Below are 25340 nucleotides of genomic sequence, written 5' to 3'. Positions count from 1 at the left end.
ACATTTTCTGATTTCATGTTTAAGTAACAATCTACAATGTCGCTGCTGGGAATGGGAATAATTATATTTTTGCAGTTGCCAGTTTTACAGCTTTGAAATGTAAATATCCATGCTTTGAATGTTGTTTATGTTATGCATCGTGTATGTGACATGTAAAAAGATACAGCTGACAAAATGGTTGTGTGCTTCGCATGTCATGCAAGGCTAAATAAATAGTCAATTAGCAGGTGTTTTTTTTTTTTTCAAAACAGGCTACAAAACAGTCCCTCTGGAGCAGCCCATGGTTTTGTGTGTTACTCAAGGGAATGATGGGGATTGCTTATGGATCTCCCCAAGTGGGAAATCTACCTTTTAGTAATCAGCCTGGGCCACTCTTTCACACCACCCTGGAGATAGTGTCACATAATTGTTGTTTTCAACCAGGGCAGGCAAATATTGACTGATCTTGCATGCCTAGCTCTGAGTTTGGGGATTGTGTAACTACCGTTATAGCTGTGTGTTGTTGACGCAGGAGGCTGGAGGGAGTCGTCTTTGACTGCGGTTGTGAGATTCGATGGATTCAGCTCTGGCAGCTGCGAGGTGAGGCCGGCCTGCACACCCAGCAACTCTACTGCAAGAACGGCGCATACAAGATTCGCCTGAGATCAATGAGCATTTCCCACTGTGGTAAGACATCTTTCTTCATAAATAATACAACTGTAGGCCAAGTATGCACTACGTATTGTTATATAAGATTATATTACTTGTATGATGCAATGCTTATCTAACATTATGATGCAGTAATGGGGAGAGTGGGGTAAGATGTTTGAACAATGTCCTTGTATAATCAATCGAGTTTTGTCGTGCAGACATATTTGGATACACATCAAAACATCATATACAGATGAGAGATTTTATGCCATTTTTATGCCAAACCCCCCCAAAAAAAAAAAAAAACATGTGAACTGCCAGGGTATAAACCCTGCATATTTGGGGGTTAAGGTTCACCCTAAATGATTACAATAAGCATTTTAGTATCACATTATACTTTTTACAGAATTTTATTTACTGAATAAAATTGTATTGAAATGTATTGAATTATTGAAATATTTTTAATTAAACTAAAACTGAAAATATAAAAATAAAAGTAAAGTTTCAGTATTTTTGTTGTGCTTTTGTTAATTATTATTTTATTTGAATTGTTCTGTTTACCTTTTATTTATTTTACTTCTGTTTAAGTAATTTTAGTACCTTAAACCTATTTATTTGTCAACGTAAGTTTTTCACAGAATTTTAGGAAATTATAGCAACACTGATATATATGCTTTCATAACATAGCAGACACCCTACTATTTTACCTGAAAACTGAAGAAAAGAGCAGCACAATATAGTGTAAATAATAGTCTATCATCAAAAAACATGCCATTTTCTTACAAATAAATTACTATGCTAGCTATAACTTAAACTAACTGTTACGCTTTGGTATTAACAAACAAGATGTTTACACAACCAAGTTAATTTGCTAATTATGGACCGGTGGTAAAACATGGTAAAAAAAAGTCTGTTGTTGCCGATTTAGTATTTTGCCTTAAACTATTCTTTTAAGAAAGCAATTTACGTATAGACTTAAAAGTCCTTGCTCTGATCTAGACCTGCCAGATATCAGCGTTGCTCACAGTAACCTCACTGTGTTGGAGGGCGATAACGTGATGCTCAGCTGTAACGGCTCTGGTTCTCCGTTACCTGAGGTGGACTGGACTGTGAACGGCCTTCACTCCATCAACACACACCAGGTGAGCGCCATTCATCCCACACCAAACAAACTCTCAAACCTTATTTTCAATCTTACCATAGCATAATGTTTCTCGTCTGCCCTCCAGTCGAATGTCTACTGGCCCAACATTCACTCCATCAACCTGACGCTGGTCAACGTGAGCAGAGACGACAACGGATTTGTTCTGACCTGCATCTCTGAGAATGTGGTTGGGATGACCAATGTGTCCCTTCAGCTGGCTGTGTTTTGTACGTATATTTCGCTTGTTACAGGTTTTCATGTTTCATACTTAATGGTGTTTGCTGTTGCTAAAACTGAAATATGTCAAATTATGCAGCTTGTTGAGGAAAGATATGCTGGTACTTTTAGCAATCAGGGACAGGATTCAGGGAATTATTCTTAAGTGCTATCTCCTTATTTCCTTAAGAATATTTTTATATTATATATAATATTTTTTCTTTAGATTGTTCCAAAGACAAAACTTGAAAATAATTAGAATTTCTGAAAAAGAATGTTCTTAAAAATCATTGTGAATAACTATTTAAAGTTAGGGATAACATCTAACTTAGTCTAAAATTATTCTTTTTTTTTTTTGAGGCGGGAAATTCTTAATAGACTTTCACTAATTTTCTCCACTTCTGCAGTTATCTTTCTCTAGTTGCATTTACTCATTTCCCAAAGTAATCTTGAATGTTGAATTGTCAATAAACTGAAGGATTTTAGAGAACATCAAATAAACTGACTTCATAAATTGATGTTTCACTTGTGTAAGTGAAATGTACTATTTAAGCATTTTTCAGTACAACATAGTATTTCTATTTCACTTTACATGTTTGTTTTAAGGCAATCGGTTTACATGCTTTTTTAAAGTAAGTTTAACTAATTAGATATTACAGTGTAGTGACATATACTGTAATACATATTACATTACTAGTGTGCACGAGTACAGTGACACCAATCATCGATAATGTAAACAGGGATCGGTCATGATTATGGGCCACAGTGTGACATGACTTTTTTCATGAATCCAGCCCCAGACTTTCACCTGGCAGATGATAAAACATTGCACATAAAAACAACAACAGATTTAGAGACCAGAAATTATCCACCCTAAATTCTCTGGCCATTTAGAGCACATTGGCAACTACATTGCAATGCCCTGCCAACCACCCATTGCACACTATCAGCAAGTTTTGTACAGGAAAGCATCACTCGGATTTCCTTCAGAAAATGTGAGTATCTAGTTCTATTAGCATGTTTTCATATCTGGTTCTTTTGTTGAGGTAAAGTGAAACATCAAGGGAAAATAAAATTAAGTTCTCTTTTAAAATCTGCTGCAGAATTTATCACTTTCAGCTTTAATAAAGCACACTGAAGCTTTTCATATAACCACTGCAAAATAAGTTGAGTGTACTTTTTTTATTTATTTTGCACCCTTTAATTGCTGAAGGTGTTAAGAATGGCTTTATTTTATTTACAAAATGAGAAGTCGAAATATCAATAGTGTTTTCTGAATCTACAGCAACTCACAAAAAATGTATGTGTTTTTTGCTAAGAGCTTGTGTATTATATGTTAAGACTGTTGCAGAGATATAGATGAACACAACTGTTGTTTATTTGTTGTTCTATTGGCTTATTTGTAATGAATTACTTTACCTGATTAGCAAATCAGGCTGAATCAAACAATGACGGAATCAAGCAATGTTCAAATGCAAATGTATATGTTTTATGAAACTTAAAGTGCCCCTATTATGCCATAATTTTGTTTTGGAGGACTCCTACAATAGGTTTACATACAAACAACACTAACATTTTTTCATAATATACATTGCACATCACCTCTTTTCTCGACCTATCTAAAACAGTTTTATTGAAGATTCAGTTTCTCTAAACCCCTCCTTTCTGAAAGCCTACTCTGCTCTGATTGGTCAGACGGCCCAGTCTGCTGTGATTGGTTTACCGCTTACAGAGCATCTTGGAAACCAAATGTCCATTACCATATCTGAATTTCAGCTCTGGAGGCTTCCTTAGCAAGCCTACATTCACAAACAGCTATATTACACACTGCATGAAAGGAAATATTTGAAAAGGCATAATAGGGGCACTTTAAATAAAACAGTAACACTTGAGTTTACGGTCCAATTCTTACTATTAACTAGTTGCTTATTAACATGCATATTACTAGGATGTTGGCTGTTTATTATTACTTATGAAGCACATTATTATTGCCTTATTCTGACCTTATTCTACATCCCTTAATCCTAGCTAACACCTAAACTTAACAACTATCTTACTAACTTGAGCAGTAATAAGGAGTTTATTGGCAAAAGTCATAGATAATAGTTAGTTAATAGTGAGAATTGGACCCTAATCTAAAGTGTGACGAATCAAACTGGTATTTGGAATTATACAGTTTAGTTTCAGAGTTTTAGTGTACTAAAAGGGTAGAATGTGTAAAATAATGTAGAACACACTGAATACTTGTTATTCATGTGCTTTTAGTTGAATATAGGCTGTGAATTCTTATTTAGAAATCATGCTGAAAATGTATTTACTGAAATTGTTGCAAACTTTAACGCAGATAACACCATACTCTACTCTGAAAAAATAAATAAATAACTGTATGGACACGTTTAAAATAGAACAAGGTACTAAGTGAACTGATACATCAATTAACAGCTATGAACCTGTAAGACTTTGTGTTAATTTAATCAGAGGATGTGCACGCATTTAGGTATTGCGTTAGGTTGTGATGCATAAAAATAGACCTCTTTCCCTGCACCGTGTTTAACTGGGTTAAACAGGTATAAGATGAGAATCAACATGAGGAAAAAATTTAATCTGCAATATCTCTGCAACTGTTCCTGGTATTAATAGGAATGGAGGATTCTTTTTTTTACTGATGCCGTTAATGTTTTAGGATTCAGATATGATCTGACACTCAGGCATCATTATGTTCATTAAACAGCACATGATTTTAAGACATTTAGTAGATGAAAAGCATTACATTTTATCACTCTGCTGACTAATGACTTTGACGGTAAATTGAAATGACAGCAGCAAGATATAAGGCTCTGAGTGGGAAAATTGTCAAGTTTGGTATTAATAACCAAGTACAGGTTATTAATTTGCCATATTTCTTTTGACACATTTATGTTTGATATTGGACACCATGTTTATATATATATATATATATATATATATATATATATATATATATATATATATATATATATATATATATATATATATATATACCATATATCTATAAATATAAATAAAAAAATTGTATTTGTTTACATAAGTAAATGTACATCCAGCTGGTTGTTATCACAGAATAAACCCTGACAGGGTGATCAGGATCACGATGGAGGGGTTTATTTTGCAATAACCGTCTGGATGTACATTATCCTGCTTGTTACATGGCTACTTGCCACATAAGTAAATAATTAGACATGAAATATTGATAATATATATATATATGTATAAGAAATCGCAATTGGGTGCAGTGTCAACAAAGCCAAAAGGTGAAAAGTGCACCAGTTGAATTTTTGCATTCCGATCAAAAGCTTTGGAATATGAGATGCACATATGGGATGCACATCCCTCCCGTTCTCTTTCTCTCTCCTGGTGGGATTGCAGCAGGACTCCCTAAATGACATGCCTCATGCAGTAGTCTGAGCAGACAGGCCGAGAGCAAGGGTGCTTCTGCATGCTGATTCTAAAACACATGTCATCTGTTTAGGCGGGATATGTGCCGAGCCGCTCTACAGGAGGGATCTATCTCTCATCTAGTCTCATCATTCAGCCAAGCACAAATCACTTCAGCGAGAGAAGGCAGCTGACAATAATGATGCGTTCTCATTTGAATGACAAACAAACGCGCAGTGTCGGACAAGGCATTTGCATGTGGTTTACCTTTGAATAGTGTACAATAATATACTGTCTGTGACAGCAAGATTACGAGATGTCCCTCAGTCAATTTATGCTCTGTCTATTTTTCATTGAAAACCCAATTTATAAACATAACAGTGGGCCAAGTTTTACTGGTTCTGCTTTTTCCTTGACAGCAACTCCTGTCTATGCATTTCACCAAAAAAAAGTCTTTCTTTGAGTCTCTTATATTAAAGGAATGGAAACTTACATCAAAGTAGTAGAATTGTTATGATTTACTCACTCACATCTTTGTTGTTGTAGTCACTCTCATGTTGCCTTTATTATTTTATTTTACCTGTGACTGTGAAACATAAAATAAGATGCTAGGCAGAATGTCGGAGCTTCTGTTTTCCATACAAGGAAAGTGAATAGAGATTTATACACACACAGGCTTCTTATAAGTTGTACTGTACACTATATTCATCAGAAGTAATTTGATCGCTTTGTGTGGTGAACAAACCGCAATTGTAAAGTTGCTTTCACTGATAATTTTCCTGTCTTCCCTTCAAATCTAAATTGCAGTCAGCATGTCAAGATCTGTCACCTGAGAACATGAGAACCAGTGCTGTTTAGTGTCAGCAACATATCGTGGTTCAAATTACAATATATTTGTCCGTAGTGCACATGCAACGAATTTAGGCTCTGTTCACACTGCACCCGATTCTGCACCCGATCTTCCTTTTTACATCTGACATAATCTGTCACAAATTAGATCAGCTTGGTGCAATAATGATGATGCCAGAGATATAAGAGAGTCATTGTGGAAAGAAATTTGGCCTCTGCTCATGTCTATAAATGGCATCTCAGCGCAGTGTTGAAGTTGGAGGAATAAAATGCATATAAATATGTAAAATATTTATTTATTTATATAATTATATATGTAATTATAGTTATTCATATAATTTATAGCTGTTTTCTATTTTAATATATTTTAAAATATTTTCAGCATCATACTGCATATATTACATGTCGGCATATATAGTGCACATGTAGCATCCTACCTAATAAAAGGAAAAAAAAGAAAAGGAAAAAAAGAAATTTTATATGCATTTCATAGTAGATTGGTTGCCTTGTTTTTAGTGTTCTTCCCTTTGCCTGACAGCAGATTACCACAGGTGGGAAATCTGTATTTCATTGAATCTGTCCTGTATCTGTTCCATTTTTTTCTTGTCTCATATCAGTTCCGCCAGTAATCCTGAAGCTGGACGAGCCGGAACGGCGCCATCACACCTGCATCGAGTTCACCGTGAGGGGCTTTCCCCATCCCACACTGCGCTGGTTCCACAAGGATCTTGAGATCCAGCAGAGCGAATATATCCGCATGGAGATGGAGTACTACCAAGATTACTTGGAAGGCTGCTTGACTTTTGAGAACCCAACGCATTACGACAATGGATACTACACCCTAGTAGCCACTAACTCCCTTGGGTCAGTTACCAAAACTGTCCACGGCTATTTCCTTGAGCCACCGTTCAGTGAGGATGACGGTAAGACTGCACAATGTAATTTATCATTTATCACAAGGTATGAATTTGCTCTTATATTTAGTTAATTTTATTCTGATACACCCTGGTATGTGTATAAATATATAGTACCTGTCAAAAGTTTGTTTTTAAAATAAGTCTCTTATGCTCACCAAGGCTGCATTTATTTCATCCAAAATAAAACTTCATAAAAATAAAAATTTAAAATAATTGTTTACTATTTTAATACGTTTAAAAATGTAATTTATTCCTGTGATCAAAGCTGAATTTTCACCATCAAAAGATGTCTATTTAATAAATCATTTTATAAATGTAACAAATAAATGTAATAAATGCTGTTCATTGAACTTTCTATTAGATGTTCAATGTATGGGCTACAATGTATCACCATTACCACAAAAATGTTAAGCAGCACAACTGTTTTCAACATTGATAATAATAATAAGAAATGTTACCTGAGCACCAAATCAGCATATAATCAATTATTCCTACAAACCATTTGTATGTATTTACAACATTTTCTTTCTCTTTTTTTCTCCTCTTGCTGTTCTTTTAGGAATAATTGAGTACAGTAAGTGCCTATCTTTTTGACATAATACATATAAACAGACAAACAAATATTGGTCACATCTCATGTCCTTGTTCTGGCTTGGTCAAAACATAATAAATATTTTGTTTCAGATACACTATAATCTATGATCTACATACATATGAGATAAGATACATTTTCAAGATTTATCTCATACACTAGGTCTTCTCAAGTGCACCCAAAAAACAAGAATGTATTATTTAGTAACTGTGTACCATGCTATACTTTGTCTTCTTTATTGTCTGGTGTCTGTAAAATAGGACACCCCTAATGACAGTTCACTGAAATAAACGGAAGAATAGCCCTCATGAATTGCAGCATGTATTGGACACGTATACAAGCTCTATGCATTAAGAGACCATTATGGTATAATTGTTTTTGAGTCGGAGGACGGCTCATGCTTTGGGCGTATGATATGAGCCCTGCTGCACCTCTGCCATTACGACTCGATTAAATGGCAATTCTCTGACACTTATGAACAAGCCACACAGGTTGAGACAAAACCCTCTTTTACCAAACAGTGTGTTTTTCAGGCAGCATCATAAATGTAAAAGTTTTTCAATATACAGGGGGAGCAGGGATAGTTGTAATAGAGGGAAATTGTCAGAGGGCTGAATAGTTATTGAGTCAAAAGTCTAATTAAATTAGATTTATTTCCTTAAATTAGGATACTACAAAGCTGTGAATCACACTGTGATACATTACGACGAGAGTACTTTTTATATACAGTATACGATTTTATAAACAATTTATTAATTATAATATATATTGGGCAAAACAGTGGTTTGATTTTCAGACCACATTTCAAAAGTAAAGTGAGAAATATTCAAAATACTAAAAAGTGTGACAACTAGCCACACTCTCCTCTGCATTAGTGTTATTTTCATATAATTTATTTAAAATTATAGTATTTATTAATATTTGAAATTAGCTTTTTTTATATTTTTAGTTTAATTTTAGTAATTAGTGATTGATTTTAGTGATTTTGTTATGTGCTATTTTTTTTAGCTTTTTTCAGTTTTAGTCATTTTAGTAGTACAAATTAAAATAGTTTTATTTCAGTTGATAAGGCAACACTTCTAATTTTCATGCAATACTATATTATATTTAAATTCAGCTGTATTTCAATTAAAGAAAACAATTTTCTTAGTTTTAGTTAATTTAATAATGCTCTACCTGAATGAAATTATTTTTTGGCCTCCTCAGTTATGCAAAGTCATTTCTATTTCCTGTAGCTCCAACAGCTGAAGATGAGGCAAAGAGACCTGAAGAAGATTCATTCGGAGTAAGATGTCCTTTCTGTTCTCCTATAATTTCGATTGTGCTTTTCTGCAGACGTAGCTGTGTCATTGACTGCTTTATTGCTTTTTTCCTGTAGATGTCGATTGCTGTTGGTCTGGCTGGCTTTGGTTGCGTCTCCCTCGTTGTGATTTTCGTCCTCATCAACAAATATAGCAGACGGAACAAATTTGGGATAAAAGGTATGAATAGATTTTTCTGGTAGATTTTCTTCAGGTTGAAATGCTTCTTGAAGGCAATACAAGTCCATATTTTGATGGATATTTACAATGGTTTTTTGTCTAGATGTTTTATCCATAGGTAATTGATTAGATCATAAAAAGTGGTCTCTATATATGACAGGTGCTAGGATGGGAGTAATTGAAAAGTAAGAGGTGAAGACGGATGAAAAGGAAAGTCAGTTTAGAGCAAGCTATACAATTTTGCTAAAAGATTATAAAGACAAACATTTGTGTCGTAATGTGTCTTCACGTAAAAAGGGTCCATTTTGATTTTATGTTGACTTTTATTCCCAGTGGCAAAAAGCAAAAAAAAAAAAAGGAAATCACCCCTTCTTGAAGCAACACAATAGATTTCCTCAGTCTTTCAATTGTCAATCACCTCGGTAACATAATAGTTCTCGGCTTTGGTTTTGGGCTATGTTTAGTGCCTGCTTTTAAACAGTGGTCTGGCACATCATGAGTCAGATAGGGTTTGGTTTGTGCTGTGTGGGTTTATGTGAATAGAATTTTAGTTGAAGGAATCCTCCAGTCTCAGACCTTGGGGAGGCAGTTGGCGGAAAAGCCTGTGAGTCTTTCTTTGGTTAGCCCGACTTCCTCTGCTAATATTCTAGTTTATATCACTGTGGTTCAAGTGTTTTCAAGTTTGTTGTAGGGGTGGGCATTGCCATAAAAAAACACACAAAAAACGTATTTGATAACAAATGAAAGGTACTTTTCTTGAATTTAATTTTTCTCTAATGTAAAGAGGATTTTACATTGATGCCAATGGTATTTTTTATATTAATCATATTATTAAAGTTATGAATCTTAACTTAAATGGATGAATGTAGTTCAACCAAAAAATCATCAAATTTCTGTGTTTGTTGACGGTGGTTAGAGGGTGAAGAAGTGAGTGCTTCACTGTTTCAGTTCGCTGTTACTGTGTTGCCTCGGTCATTCCCCTGTGTGTTCCGGCACTGGTGAAGGGTCCGAATTCCTGAAAGAGCAACACCGGTGCATTTGCTTCTTTCTCAAGATGCCTATTCCATCCGTGCGTTTCTGGGTGCGGTAGGGCTCTGTCCCCCTCTGACGGTCACAATAGCTGCATCACGTGTTTGGGCTTACAGCACACTGAAGCAGCTCTTGTGGATGACTCATGTTTTCACTGCAGGAATATAACCATCTCGGTGTTGAGATCGAGACTCGAGACCCGCCTTTGTTCGCGAAGATGGAGTCCCCGCTCCCATGCTCCCATGCCCCGCCACTCTAGTGCTTCTTCTGGGCCAACTTCCCAGAAGAAGGCTAAAGTGACGTGTGGGGTGGGTGATCTGAGGATCACAGTGAGGGTAATCTGCCCGGCAATGCCCTGCGGATCCCTCACTCCACTTTAGCACAGCAGCCGATGGATCTCCACGATGAGCGCGCTGGTCCCTCTGTAGTGGACCGACCAGCCATTTCGTTTTGGGCCCCTCCAGAGGACAGGATGTCAATTGCAGCATCGGAGGGTGAGCTGGGCTCTGGAGATGGCAACTCGGCTGGATTGCCTCCCTCTTGGAAAGTAGCGTTGCCCCAAGTCAGATCCAGAGATGGCAGCTATACTGAAAAGGGCCGCCAAAGCGGTTGGACTCGAGTGGAACCCTCCACCATGTCCCGAACCATCTCGGTTGGATGATTGGTTTCTCGGGGCGGGCTGGGCCGCCCTAGTGCCATTCTTCCTTGAAGTGCATGAGGAGCTTACGAGGGCATGGACGGCACCTTTCTCTGCTAGAAACCGACTAAGTAGCTCCTCCCCCCTCAATACCCTTGACGGGGGAGCAGCGAAGGGTTATGAGGCTATCCCTCCAGTGGAACGGTCTGTCGCGATGCAGCTGTGTCCAGTGACCGCTACCTCGTGGAAGGGGGATCCTCGTCTCCCCTCTAAGGCCTGTAAGTTCTCGTCCGTCCTTAAGGGCAAGGCTTACAAAGTCTGTGGGCAAGCTGCTTCCTCTCTGCATGCCATGGCGATGCTTCAGGTCCACCAGGCCTAGGCACTCATGAACATGCACGAGGGTAGTCCAGACCATGAGCTCCGCACTGCAACCGACCTCACTCTCCGGGGTACGAAGGTTGCAGCTCGCACAATCGATCTGGTGATGTCCACCTTAGTGGTCCAAGAGCGTCATCTCTGGCTCAACCTGGCTGATATGAGGGATGCGGACAAGGTTCGGCTCCTGGACTCCCCCGTTTCACAGGATGGGTTGTTCGGCGACGCGGTAGAGAACTTTACCCAACAGTTCTCTGCCGCCCAGAAGCAGACAGAGGCCATCCGGCACATCCTGCCCCGGCAGCCCGCTGCTACCTCCACCCGCCCGCCGGTGGCAGATCCTCCGCCTGCTCGTCCCCGAGGGCGTCCATCTGCTGCCGCCTCCGCTCCCGCTGGACTGCCGCAGCAGCCAGTTCTTTTTTTTGTGTCTGTTCCACTGCCAGCAGCACCCACATTTTCAAAGAAAGGGCAATTTTCTCTGTTCCTGAGTCCCAAGAGGGCAAATCTGGCGGTGTGCGACGCTGTAAAGCCTTGCACCCCTCAGCCCCCTCTTGTTCGCCAGCACGGCAGTTGCGTGCGGTTTGAGGACCCTGTCATCCGCCTTCTCACGCATCTTTGGCCATCTCGTGGAGACAGATAAGTGTTGTATACAACACTCAGACTGTGTTTATTGAGAGAGGCCCTTTTTCTAAAGCCTTCAATCAATTTGTTACACAGAAATGCATTTCCAAATGCTCCGTCCCCAAGATTGGTCTGCAGCGTTCGACCTCAGTGACATGTACTTCAGATCTCTATCCTTCCCCACCACAGACCATCCTGTGTTTGTGAGTTCGAAAGGTGTGAAATATCACTACAAAGTCCTACCCTTCAAGTGCTCATAGCCATTTGGGTCCTCAGGTCAACTGGGAAAGTGTAAACTCGTCCACAGGCTGAGGATCTTCGGTCCACCACATCTCTGAAAAAGAGTGTATGGGTGATTAGTGCTGTATAGAAGTGAGAAAGGGTCCCACTGAAACTCTTCATAGGCTCCTGGGGCATATGAAGACCGCTTCAGCACTGACTTCACGGCCGAGTCCCAGGGTGGGCGTGGCAGAGTGGCGCGCTCAGTGTGAAAGCACCCTGGCCTGCTGCCCTCCGACTGCATTGGCATCCATTGCCTCGACCGCTACTCAGCGAATTTGTTCTGGTCTGAAAGGACAACATTGCGACCGTTGCGCTATGCTTCCCTTGCATGTCACAACTCGCCCGCCACCTCCTCCTTGGAGACAGAAGCTTCTGAGGTCGCTTCATTCCACTTATTACTTCTGGCCTGCTCAACTGTGCCGCTGACGAGCCTCATGACAGCATATGGCCCAGGGAGTGTGGAGTCTCCATCCCCAGGCGGTCCAGCTGTTTGGGACCATTTCGGGGCCGCACAGTTACATCTGTTGCTCCTCCGGACTCGTCCCTCCACCAGTTGTTTTTTCTCCCGTCTCAATGGACATCCTTTAACACAAAAAAACAGCCACAGCTGGCCCCGGGGCCCCCACGGAAATGCGTTCCCCATTGAGCCCTCTTGCACACAACTGTGCTAAAGTCAGGGAGGAGATGGAGCAGGTCTTGCTCTAACAAATCGTGCCTGGAATTCGGTCCGGCTATCTCTCATGAAATCTGAGACCCCGGTCTGGATATGTGCTTAAGGTTCCTACCTCTCCTACGGGACCAGGTGGTGAGCCTGAAAGCGCTGCCCCAAAGGAGGCAGACCCAACCCTGGCTTTTCTCTGTCTGTCCACTCCATTCCGGTTATACATTCTCAGAATGCAAAGCCTGGACCTCAGACCAGCTCTTGTCTGTTATGGAGACCAGCAGAAGGGAAGGCTGTTTCCAGCTACATGTGGTTGCCTTCATTTTGGTGAAAAAGTTTTTTCCCAAGCTCCTCCTAAATGAGAGTATTGCTCCCTCCTTGGCGTTGACACAGAGTGCCTCGCTGAACAGATGTTAAATAGAGTTGGGGGCTGGGCGACACCTATCACGTTTGCTAGAGAACTAGCCTATGTGTCGAACAGCTGCTTCCTGTGGGCTCCCTTCACATGAAGCCAGTTATACTGTAAGCCCGGTTCGAAGTGTCGGCTTGCTGCGCCATTCCCCTCCTATGGACTGGATACGTGCACAATTCTTGCTCCAGTGAGTTCCCCTTATTAGCCGAACCCTGTCTGGTTGAATCTCCCCCCTGTCATAGGTTGGAGCTACCCCAGTGACATTCCATATGTTGCACTGCCCGGTCATCCGCCCAGTCCATATGTGTATTCTCCACATGTTACCTCCCTTCGGGCAGGATGTGGCTTCGGCAGCGTATTTCTTTCCAAAGATAGACAACGCTTGTGGAATAACAGTGACTTACCTGGCCTAAGCCCTGTCCCATCTCCGCCTCAAATAATGGGGGCGGATCAGAATGCTTTTGTCTTGGTACTGGAAGGTGGCAGCACTAGTGGCGTTTTAATTGGGATCTCAATCAGTCGTCTACGTCAAACGTGAGCGACTGGAAGGGAACGTCTCGATTACGTATGTAACCCTCGTTCCCTGAAGGAGGGATCAGAGACGTAGTCCCGTCCCCACTATAGCTTGACCGACACTGACTCCGGGCTCCACTCGGCTCCTCAGCGAAAAACAACTGGTGCACGCATCCACTTTTGTATTTATACCCTCGCTGCGGGGCGGAGCGTGTGATGCAATTCTCGCACGCCAATATGCATTGGCTCGTTTTTACAATACTCGAAGGCGACAGGCTCCCTAAGCGTGATCCCAAAGTCTCCGTTCCCTCCTTCAGGGAACGAGGGTTCCATGCGTAACCGAGACGTTATATTATATTATATCCAACTATACCATTGCAGTTGAGACTTGCATCTTCTCCTAGCTTTGACCTCACTTCACTCTGTCTTCAAAAGACTGTGTGTCTGAGGCAATATGTCAAAGAGAAAACAAATGACAGAAAATTATTTTATGTTTCCCATCCCCATTGCAAACCTCATATCCATCTTCACTTTTTAAAGATTGTGCCCCTAAACCTATAAAAACACATTGGTCTATCCATAACCCTCTTGACCCAAGACTCCCTGCTCTTTTCCCATATATTTCTTTTTTGTGACAGTCCTTTGAGAGACAAAGAATAGGAGCTCCGTTCAACCCGAGAGGAATGGCTCATTTTGTCTCACGCTCATTGGCAAGGTTGAAGAGGCATAAAACGATTGACACTCAAAGCGTGACGTCAATACAAGCACTTTTCAGAATGCTGGCCTTCCCACAATACACCACTTGTACTGTTTTTCTCTGCAAATCAGTTGGAGGTCTTAGGCAGCCATTACCTCAGATTGAGCTGAATTGGATTTTTGCCTCACTCAATCATTCTGGAGGCTTTTTTTGCAGTTGGAGTTTGATCACAGACTATTTTGGAGCAGGCAGTAAAATCAGATTTTGTGTGTGTGTGTGTGTGTGTGTGTGTGTGTGTGTGTGTGTGTGTGTGTGTGTGTGTGTGTGTGTGTGTGTGTGTGTGTGTGTGTGTGTGTGTGTGTGTGTGTGTGTGTGTGTGTGTGTGTGTGTGTGTTTCTTGCTTTCTCTGTTTGGACCTTTAGACTGCTATGAAATCATCAGATCATAAATGGATGTTGTGCTGCACAGCATCCGATTGATTTTGCTTGCCTTTCAGGGCACTTCTGCAATTGGTAAAGCTTTATAATCTGGCTGTCTTCAATTCCGTGTTTGGTTGAAATTGCAAGGTTGTAGAGGCGTAAAATTCAAGAGAGAAATAATTCTTTAACAGTTTACCTGATAAGATTTTGGCCGTATTGCACTTAGTAGTGCTCAAAAAGAAGCTCAATTTTGCTCAAGTTCGTATTTTTCTTTAAGTTTGTCGAACCACAGTGATACAACCACGGACTGTAAATGATTCCCACGTCCTTTTATTAATCAATTACTGTTGAAATAAGACTTAATGCCTGCATTTTTTTCAGTGTAAGGGGCAGCTTGATAACATCTTGTCTATTTTTTTTTTAAATGTTCATACATTTAAAAAGGAAGCTTTGGTCTTTGTTTGAACAATTTCCTGGTTCTGAGGAGGTAAACTTCTGTTAATCAGTTCCTGTCCTCTATCAATCAAAATGCCAATAAGAAAATAATTGATTTCCATTACCAAGAAGAAAGTACACAGGAAATGTTGTTTTCAAGCACTTCTTTTTACAACATTTCCGCTGGGGATATTTAAGATGTTTTATTGAATTGAGTTCCATATAATGCATTCATTTCCTGTCTCAGGACATTCATTTTTTTAAAAGAGAGCTTCAGGCTTGTGTCTTTACTGGTCATTGTTTTATCTGAATTATAATCAGACATTTTTTCCAGTCTTAGATCTGTAATATAATCATCTTGCTTCATCCCTCAATGATATAGAAGTGACATTGCAGATGCATCGGGTCACATTCACTAACTACGTACACACACATGGTGTAAAACCTGTGTGCTGCGTTTTTATTCAGAAATTTAGATCCATAAATTTGAATTTTGAATATAGCTTTCAATTATAATGTGATGTTTCATGCCTATATGGCATGCCTATATATACAAATTGAGAAAAAAAATTTAATGGAGACATCAGTAGCAGCATTGGTATCGTTGATACTCGCCTTCAATTATAAAAATATCAATTAAACAAATATTTAAAATATAGGCTACTGTCTTTATGTTGTTTCTGTGTTAATTTGGAGATTAAATGTGATACTATTAAAATATAAATAAATATATATAAAAAAACTTTAATGTTAGGTTTTATTAATCGCAATTAATTTCTGAAAAAAATTGCGATAAGTTAGTTATTTTTTTAATTGATTGACAGCACTAGTATATATATATATATATATATATATATATATATATATATATATATATAATATGTAAGTGTGTGTGTATACACACACCCTTATACATATTTATATATATATGTGTGTGTGCGTATATGTATATAGTATATGCACACACATATAATATATAAATATAATAATATATACACACATATATTAACAAAAACTTGTTAGATGCGATTAATCGCAATGAATCGATTTGACAGCACTATTAAATAATATTTTTTCGTGAATATATGGCTGTTTTTTGTATTATAAGTAATACTAACACATTATGTCATGACCCCTTTAGATTCTGCATAAAAATACTGCATGGCTACATGTGCTCTAATGTTAGTGTGCATTTTTAAAGAGTGTAAGAATACATTTGCAGAGATTGAGTTTGTGCAGAAAGTGCTTATACTGTATTTAGATGTTTTGGACGCGTATTATGGTAATTACTAACTGTGGGTATGTGCTACTGCATTAAGAATAATCCTTTCTTCAGGATATGATGCTGCGCTTTAGGGCTTCTGTTTTTAATAAATAATGCATTCCAAATAACAAATAATAATACATTTAAAAGTTAAAATATACTTTCACTTTCCTGCAACACTGCAAACCAAAAAGCTTTGATGTCAGGGATGTGTTTATCCTACATTTTACAAATGTCCAAATGTAACCTCATTGTAAAGTATAACAAAATATATTATGCTCCCGAAAATGCAGCATTTATTATTTGATTAATAAAAACTGTAAAAACAGTCATTCAGTAATAATTGAGAAATATTACAATTTAAAATAACTTTTCATATATTTTAAAATGTAATTTATTCCTGTGATGCAAAGCTGAACTTTCAGGATCATTACTCCTCTCTTCAGTGTTACATGATCCTTCAGAAATCATTCTGCTCAAGAAACATTTATTATTATTATCAATGTTGAAAACAGTTGTACTGCTTAATATTTCTGTGGAAACCATGATGCATTTTGTATCAGGGTTGATATAAATTTAATTTATTTGACATGTAAATCTTTTGTAACATGATAATAGTATTAACTGTCACTTGTAAACAATTTAATGCATTCTTGGTGAATAAAACTAATAATTTATTTTACAAAAATCTTACTAACTGCAAACTAATTATATGCTTGGTTACATCTTAATGTCACCATCAGACATTTGAAATGGCATAAGATATGCTTTTTATTGCCAAATATTGGGGAGGAAGACTGAGTTATGATGACGCATGAGTTTAACATCACTAACTGCATGTGACAGGGTTTATTTTAGCTTCACCGCAAAAACCCTCCCCTTTGCTTCCCCTCCACACTCTTTGCCCTGATAGCTCACCTGCCTATTAAGATCTTATCATCGCTGTCACAAGGGCTTAAACCTTCCTCGGCTACATTACCGCACTAAGCCAAGGGCTGTTTAGCACACATCATCAAACCCAAAGATTTCACGCATGACTGACTCACCTTGCCCCAGTGAATGAAGCAGTCAATCGAGTCACACGTAGAACAACAGCTCACATGTGAAGACACCCACAAACATGTCTGAAACAACCCTGGCATGCAGTTTCTTTGAAAGACGGCTACGTACAAAACATACTTTGAAGCTGTCGCTGATATGGAACAATAACCATTTTCTAATGTCAAAACCACACCAAGGAACAGCTGCCCTTTTTTACCCATCCTTGAAAGTGAAACAGGGTCATTCAGCTCCATTTTTCTATTCTGAAAAGCACTTCACTCCATTATGATTGGGGTTTAAATGGATACTTTCCCCATTGAAGTAATACACTGTGCTTTTTCAACCACATTTCTGCCCTATCAGCGACCAAACAAGTATCTGTAATCACATCATTTTGGTAATAAAACTGAACACATGCCCCTCTTGAGATGGAAAACACCTCTCATCCAAAAAATCCTTGCTCATCTCGTATTTTATCATTGTTTCAGGTTCATTTGTTGCTTAAGTGCTCCCTAGCTCTCACAATGCCAATATGAACCCATTATGTCTGACTATAGCAGTATTTGGTATTGTAAATGGTGTTTGCTAAGGCATTTGAACAAACCTGAAACTCTAAATATTAAACTTTGACACATTACAGATCCTGCACCGTTTGCACTACAGACATGAATGATACCTCAAATTGTGTGGCTTAGTGAGGAAAGATGTGTTATTCCTTTTTTAAGTGATCAGTCTTGCATTATTTTCCATAGCGGACTATAGAACAGGTGAAAAACCCCATTGACTTGCATTGAAGGAGAGATTTGAGCCTTACTGTATATAGAGAGCATAATTTGAAATTGGATTGTACGGAACCAGCCAAAACATCCTATAGGCATCATGCATGTGAGCTGAGCTCTGCTGAACACGTTTTCCATAAAATTTGTAATTTCAGGGTTGTACAAAATTTAGAATTGAATAATTGTCTTATTGTAGTTCAGAATATGGAATTTGAATTGAATTGCCAAAATACATAGGAAGTTGAACTGGAATTTGAATTGGGTTAGGGTTAAACAACAGGAAGAAGAATTAACTGAATTGTTATTCAAAGAAATTCAACACAGGTGATGCATTATGGGTAATGAAGTGTTCTTCCACTAATGTCCATCCATCCGTCCATCCATCAATCAGTCTATCAGTTTATCCATATGTCTTTCTATCTGTCTGTCTGTATCCATCCGTCAATCCATCAATCTATAAATATCTATCTATCAGTCTATCCATCTGTCTGTCTGTCCATCCTTTTGTCCATCTATAAGTCTTTCCATATGTATTTCTATCTGTCCATCTGTATCCATCCGCCAATCCATCAATCTATCAGTCTATTCATCTGTCTGTCCATCCATCTGTCTGTATATCCATCTGTCTGTCCATCCATCTTTCCATCCATATCCATCTTTCAGTCCGTCTATCCATCCATCCATCTCTATATATCAATCTATCCAACTGTCTGTCAATCCGTCCATCAATCCATCCATCTGTCCGTCCATTCGTCCATCCATCTCTATATATCCATCTATCAGTCTATTCAACTGTTTGTCTGCCTGCCTGTCCGTCCGTTCGTCCACCCATCCATCCATCACTACTGTATTAATATATCTCTGTCTATCACTCTATCCAGATGTCTGTTTGTTTGTCCATCTATCCATCCATCCATCCATTTGCCCGTTCGTCCGTCTGTACGAAGTTCGTTTTCAATTCAAAATTAATTTCAATTTTGTTTCCATACTTTGGAATTACAATTGTGTGTCCCATTTGTTTCCTCAATTCAAATTAAATTCAAAGTCAGCAGTTTAAATAGCATTTTCAATTCAGTTATGAATTATACATAACCCTGGTAAAAATCATTTTTTTTGTAATATGGTCTGTGTTTTTAGTAACCTGTGGATATGCTATGCTTCTCTGTGATTGAGCTGTTGTAAAGAACCTCTTTTCCAAACATAAGTACTACATAGTAAAAACACTTAGCCTCTCAGTGCTGTTACCAGACAGATACTGCCCATCTCAACTCTATATTACAGTATATAGGGAATAGGGGACATTTATAAACGCCCATTCTCTCCCTATTAAAGCTGTATGAAATGGAGATGAAGGTGTGTGTCATGCATAGATGAAGGGTCTTTATCGGCCCCCTAAAGGCAATGCACTTGTAAGGCCGTCTAACTCGATCCAATGGCGGTATTCGAATTAGCGGTGAAGGTATTTGCGTGTTACTGTCTTTTCTCGCGGCAAAGTATTTTTGGTTAAATGCAATACATTTTCTCATATGTATTTTCTCGTTATTTCATCTGACTCCATAAATGAAAAGGCTTTTAATGATATCTGTGCATCATTAAATGTGAGCGAATGTTTTACTATTCTTTTAAACTCTTGAATGAAAATAATGTCAAAGTCAATTAGAATAATCAAATGTCACAATTTAATATGTCAGGTAAATGTATCATTATAGTATCATAATCAATTCAAGGATAATCAATGCAAAACATCAAATGCTCTAGAACAAAGAGGAAAAAGTTTACCCGACAAGAAATTCGTGAGGCAGAGAGACTCGCAACTCTCAGCCTCACGGGCCGATCCTAGTTATAGAAGAGCTCTCGCTGCTTATCATTATATACCCAGGCCTCATTTCAAATCTAAACATCATTCACAGTGGAATTTTACCTGTAAGTCACCATTTGCTAGCAGTGGAAAATTAGCATTCAGTCAAATGGTCGAAGGTGTTAACTCAAAGACACACCCTCCAGTATTGGAGGGTGTGGAAGATATTTCTAAACTTCCTAAGAACTTTATTACCTTTTGGGTTTACTTCTTTGGGAATGAGACATTTGTACCAGTCGTACCGAGACATTTCAAATAATACCAAATATGTATAAAACTAGATGATAATCATTCACATTAAACCATTTAGATTCTTGTGTGAGTTTGGGAGATCTCTGCCAGGATGAAGAATGGGGGAGAGATGTAGATTAGGATGAGGGAGGTGAGACCTTCGTCTCAATAGTGCATGAGGGGGAGTTCAAATGTTAATTTCCTTTGTTTTCTCAGAGAGTGGCCCTCTCTTAAAGTCCTTCAAGTTTTTCCAGTATACAGACTAAATCAATTCCATGCCAGTGAAATGGCTCAGTCCCTTTTGTCGTAACACCATTTAACATGATAGAAGCTGACGCGGTCTGGACGTGCTTTGATAATAATTGGGGATTAGAACATGTAGATTATACAAAAAACAGTTTGTGTGCCGTTAATTATGAACTGGTGAGATGTAATTGTTGTAGAACATTCAGTCCATTTAGTCCAAGGACAGAATTCTAATTAAAGACATATTTCAATTATTTTAGGGTTGTGTTTCTGGATCATTCTAGGTGAGGAGAAAAATTCAGCTAAAACTGGGCCCAGAACAGAAACTTTTTGATTAGATTAGAGCAAATGCTCCAGAATGAGATCAGTATTTGTAGTTATTGTGCATGTCATTTAAAAACATTAATATCATAACTTATTCTTCCTCTGAAACAACTTTCATCATAATCACCTATCTATATTTGATACAGTGAGAGGTTATTGACTGTAAGGTGTAATGCAATCCAAAGTGTGCTGCAAAATTAAATGCATTATAAATAAGAAAGGACTCTAAAATAGTCTCTGAATAAATTGTGGAGACGTGTTGCAAAAATTCCTCAGTGGTCGATCAGATAAAGTGTGCTTCCAAATGGTGGTTGTGTGCTTTTGAAATATTTGATAAGATGGTTTAATAAGTGTTTCAGCTCAATTTTTTTTTTAAATCCTTCAAAAATCATTCTAATTTGGTGCTCAAGAAACATTTCTTAGTGTTATCAATGTTGAGGAAACCTTTGAGGAAACGGAGATACATCTTTGATGAATTGAAAGTTTAAAAGAACAGCATTTATTTGAAATAAATATGTATATATGTATGCATTTATCCTGATTATCTGCACTCTGTATCCTATTCTTCCAAAGACTATCTGTCTGACCTGCAATACGTTTTTGAAAACATGGGGGCATTTTGTGCATTAACTTTAGCAGAACTGTCATCTATAATAGGCAATTTCTTTGATCGTCATGGTGTGTTGTCACGGTTGTCACAGGAGAGGGGGACGTGATAGTGAAGAGTGCTGTAGGGATGGAGAAATCATTTCTTTTCCACACCGAATCAAGATTGTGTTTCCCCCTCACCAGTGATCTGCGTCCATTGATAGGTCAATTTAATTTAATAGAGGCTCCACAATGCTTATAACAACAGTGTGAGCGCAACCGTCGCAGTGCAGAATCACAGAGACTGTTAGTTAACACATCTTAAGCCTTGTTTATTATTTTTATATGTAAAATGTGATGGTCGATTTGCATTTCTTAAAGGAATCAGATTTCAGTATAGAAAACAGAAATAAGACCAATTCCAATTCAGAATGCAGATATTATATTAAAAAATATATATATTATATTTAAATACTTAATATTCTATCAATGTTAGTCATTGGGAGATTTTCTAACTTTCTTCTTTACTTTCTTAAACAGTATACGACTTGTAGTAATTAAATATAGATAGGACATTATATATATTTTTTATAATTATAAGTTTGAATGGAGCCTGTATATTATGTGGTTCAGGCTGACTTAATTACAGAAAATTAGATCAGAGGAATATGAATACAATGTTTCATTTCAAGCAGTGTAATTATATAATACAATGCAACTTAGATGTACATTTTTATTTTTTTTTACACTGAAATATTACTTATTGTTAGCAAAAAAATTTAAATAATGATGTTGTATTGTAGCCATGGAAAGTCATGCATTGTTATTGTTCTCTGTATTTTTTTCAGGCACAAAACATGTAATTAGCAGCTGTCAAACAGTTTTATGAGGATGCAGACTCAGTTTGGCTGGAAATGGAAGTGTCCACGTTCAGAATCACTAGTGTGTATGATGATAAAGTTGTAGCCTTGTTCTTAAGTGTCAGACAGTGATTTTAAAATAAACTAACGATTTTACTTAGCAAGGATGAATAAATTGATTAAAAGTGAGAGACATTTTTAATATATTTGATTCTTCAGCAACATATTAAAATGATTTCTGAAGATCATGTTGCACTGAAGACTGGAATAAAATAATGATGCTGAAGATTCAGCTTTGCATCTCAGGAATAAATTTCATTTTTATACGTATTAAAATATAAAACAATTATTTTAAATTGTAATAATATTTCACATTATTTCTGTTTTTGAATAAATAACTGCTGCCTTGGTGAGCATAAGAGTCTTTCGAAAAATTTTAAAGATCTTTCCGACCCCAAAATTTGAAAGATTGTGTATAAGTATTGTATTTAGAAATGGGTTTTTGTACCTCAAGACCAAGAGCAAAAAATGAGATTGAGAAAACAACTTTTGTCCTTTACACTGTAAGGAAAAATTTCTTGTATATTTCACGATTGAAATTAATTAAACATGGAATTTTTAAGTAGAAAAGGCTGAAATACTATTTTCTTGTAAAACCTACTCCAATAACCTTTGTTTTATTTACAAAGTAATTTTTTACACTGTAGAGTGTTATAGAGAAAATTAAGTCTTGATAATGACAAAACAAGAAAAAAAAATAGCAATAATGTGTGGCATCTTAGGGTTTTCGAATTAATGACTGTAATTAGTCAGCACCCAAAAGGCCGAAGTTTAGATGAGTGTTCACTTCTAAAAGACTTCTGTTCTCATGTCACAGCTTTTCTAACTTAATCTGTCTTAGTGCTGCTTTTCTGCTCTAGTGGGAACAAATGCAGCCAATTTTTACTCATTGAGCATGATAATTAGCAACAATTGTAAAAGTAATTTCCCAGATTAGGCAACCTCAACAGAGCAAGGCATGCCTATTAGCTTAAAGCCGGGTGCACACTATGATTCTTACCAGGATTTTCTCTTCTGAGACTAAATTTGCGGGTCATATAGTGTAGCATGCTCACCAACGGCTGATTAATTGCCTTTGTGCTGAATCTTGTACATTCTGAGAAGCAATAAATGTAAAAGACAGTAAAAAAAATAAAAAATTAAAGGTCCCCTGACATGAAATTTCACTTTCTGAGTTTTTTTAACATTAATATTAGTTCCCCTAGCCTGTATTTGGTCCCCTCGTGTCTAGAAATTTCAGTTGGTGTAAACCGAGTTTTGGCTATCGTTCTCTGCCTGTGAGAAAATGAGATCTCAGACGGGCTGATCTTGAATCTCCCCTATATGACGTCATATGGGGGAAAGGTTACCTCCCCCTTCTCTGCTTTGCCCGCCCAGAGAATTTGACCCGCCCATGAGAAAACGAGCTAGGAAGTAGGCCTACGAACGCGCGCAATTTTAGTTTAGCCTCGAGAGATATCATGGCGTGTGACCGATCGAAGCACAAAAGTTGAATAGAGAGATATAATGGCTTGCAAACGAGCGAAGCATGGCAGTTGATCAGTGTTCGGATGTACAAATGAACAGAAAAAATTTTTTTAGTTCCTTCATCTGAGCCTCTGAAGAAACAATGGGTTAATTTTATTTTCTCTGGAAATGTGCCGATACAACTTCCCAAAGTTTTGGATGGTCCAAACATTTCACCGACGACTGTTTCCTCAACTTGGGCCAATACAGAGCTGGCCTCGATGAACGTCTGAAAATAAATCGATCGAGCTACCAAGCAACAATTCAAGTTGAAGTTCAGAAAGGTAATCTTTCTCTGAAAATCGTTCAATACTGTTAATGCATCAGTAAGTCAAGCGAGTGACTAAAATATCACCTTCACATCGTTTCTTTTAGTAGGATAAAAATAATCTTATTTAAATTGTGAACAAATTATTTACAGAAATCGATCAAAGAACAATTTTTCACACAGCACGAGTTTATCTGGACAACTCGTTATGAAATCAATGACGCACGTGACTGCACAACGAAGCTCTTACTGTATGTAGGCCTACATCATCGTGTTTGCATTGTTGAAAGCATTAGAGAGAGTGTAGAAACTGCGTTTCAATGATAAGATCTTCAGTCTCGCGATCTACAGACTGTCATCTGCTTGCTCAATGCTCATCACAGCAACATTTTATGTGATGGGAATAGATCTAAATACTTTAAAAACTTCTCACGATTCGTTAATCTCGATAGCTGTATTAGTAAAAACGTATAATAGCAGTAGTAAAGGTATTCGAGAGACGTTCACATGTAATACGTAGCTATTTTAATATGCACGCATGTTAGCCAATCACAGCTGTGGCCGCGTTTACACTGAATCCCACAGCAGACACGGCCCTTCAAACAGAGTGTTCAAATCAGAGGTTAAAATCAGGCTAGGGAAAATGCCTTTTATTTCTAAATTATGACTATTTTTGATCTAAAAAACATACTAACATTATAAGGGCAACCCAGGAAACATTATAAAATAATAAAATAACCCCATGGCAGGGGGCCTTTAAATACAATCCCCCAGTGTGCACCCGGTTTAAACTTAAAAAAAGTGCATGTTGGCTCTTCTTGGAATAGGGGATCATTGAGTTAAGGCCATCTGACCAACGGGTCACCTTTATGAGGACGTGTTGTGTTTATCTCATTAAAGAAAGTGAATTATATTGGAACTTTATCAGTAATACTCTAAATTACAATTCTGAATGCATTGCTTTCATTGTAAATTATTTCATGGTGGCTGA

General features: G+C 37.8%; 1 protein-coding gene across 3 annotated transcripts in view; it reads left to right on the top strand.

Annotated features, from left to right (window-relative positions):
• ntrk3b (neurotrophic tyrosine kinase, receptor, type 3b) overlaps nt 1–25340 on the top strand; it is a 142448-nt gene that overhangs the window by 69922 nt on the left and 47186 nt on the right. For 2 of the 3 annotated variants that reach the window (XM_077228012.1, XM_077228011.1), the window contains exons 5-10: nt 512–666; nt 1630–1772; nt 1860–2001; nt 6871–7191; nt 8998–9047; nt 9141–9243. In XM_077228012.1, the coding sequence (XP_077084127.1) occupies nt 512–666; nt 1630–1772; nt 1860–2001; nt 6871–7191; nt 8998–9047; nt 9141–9243 (914 nt within the window). Of the gene's footprint in view, nt 1–511; nt 667–1629; nt 1773–1859; nt 2002–6870; nt 7192–7729; nt 7745–8997; nt 9048–9140; nt 9244–25340 lie in introns of all 3 variants that reach the window. The other variant, XM_077228013.1, reaches the window with a different exon arrangement.

Source organism: Siphateles boraxobius, unplaced genomic scaffold (assembly GCF_051911475.1).
Source record: "Siphateles boraxobius isolate OS27281-9 unplaced genomic scaffold, OSU_SipBor_1 130, whole genome shotgun sequence".
NCBI lineage: Eukaryota > Metazoa > Chordata > Actinopteri > Cypriniformes > Leuciscidae > Siphateles > Siphateles boraxobius.
The sequence above is the reverse complement of the archived record's forward strand: the minus strand, read 5'-3'. Positions and strand labels throughout refer to the sequence as shown.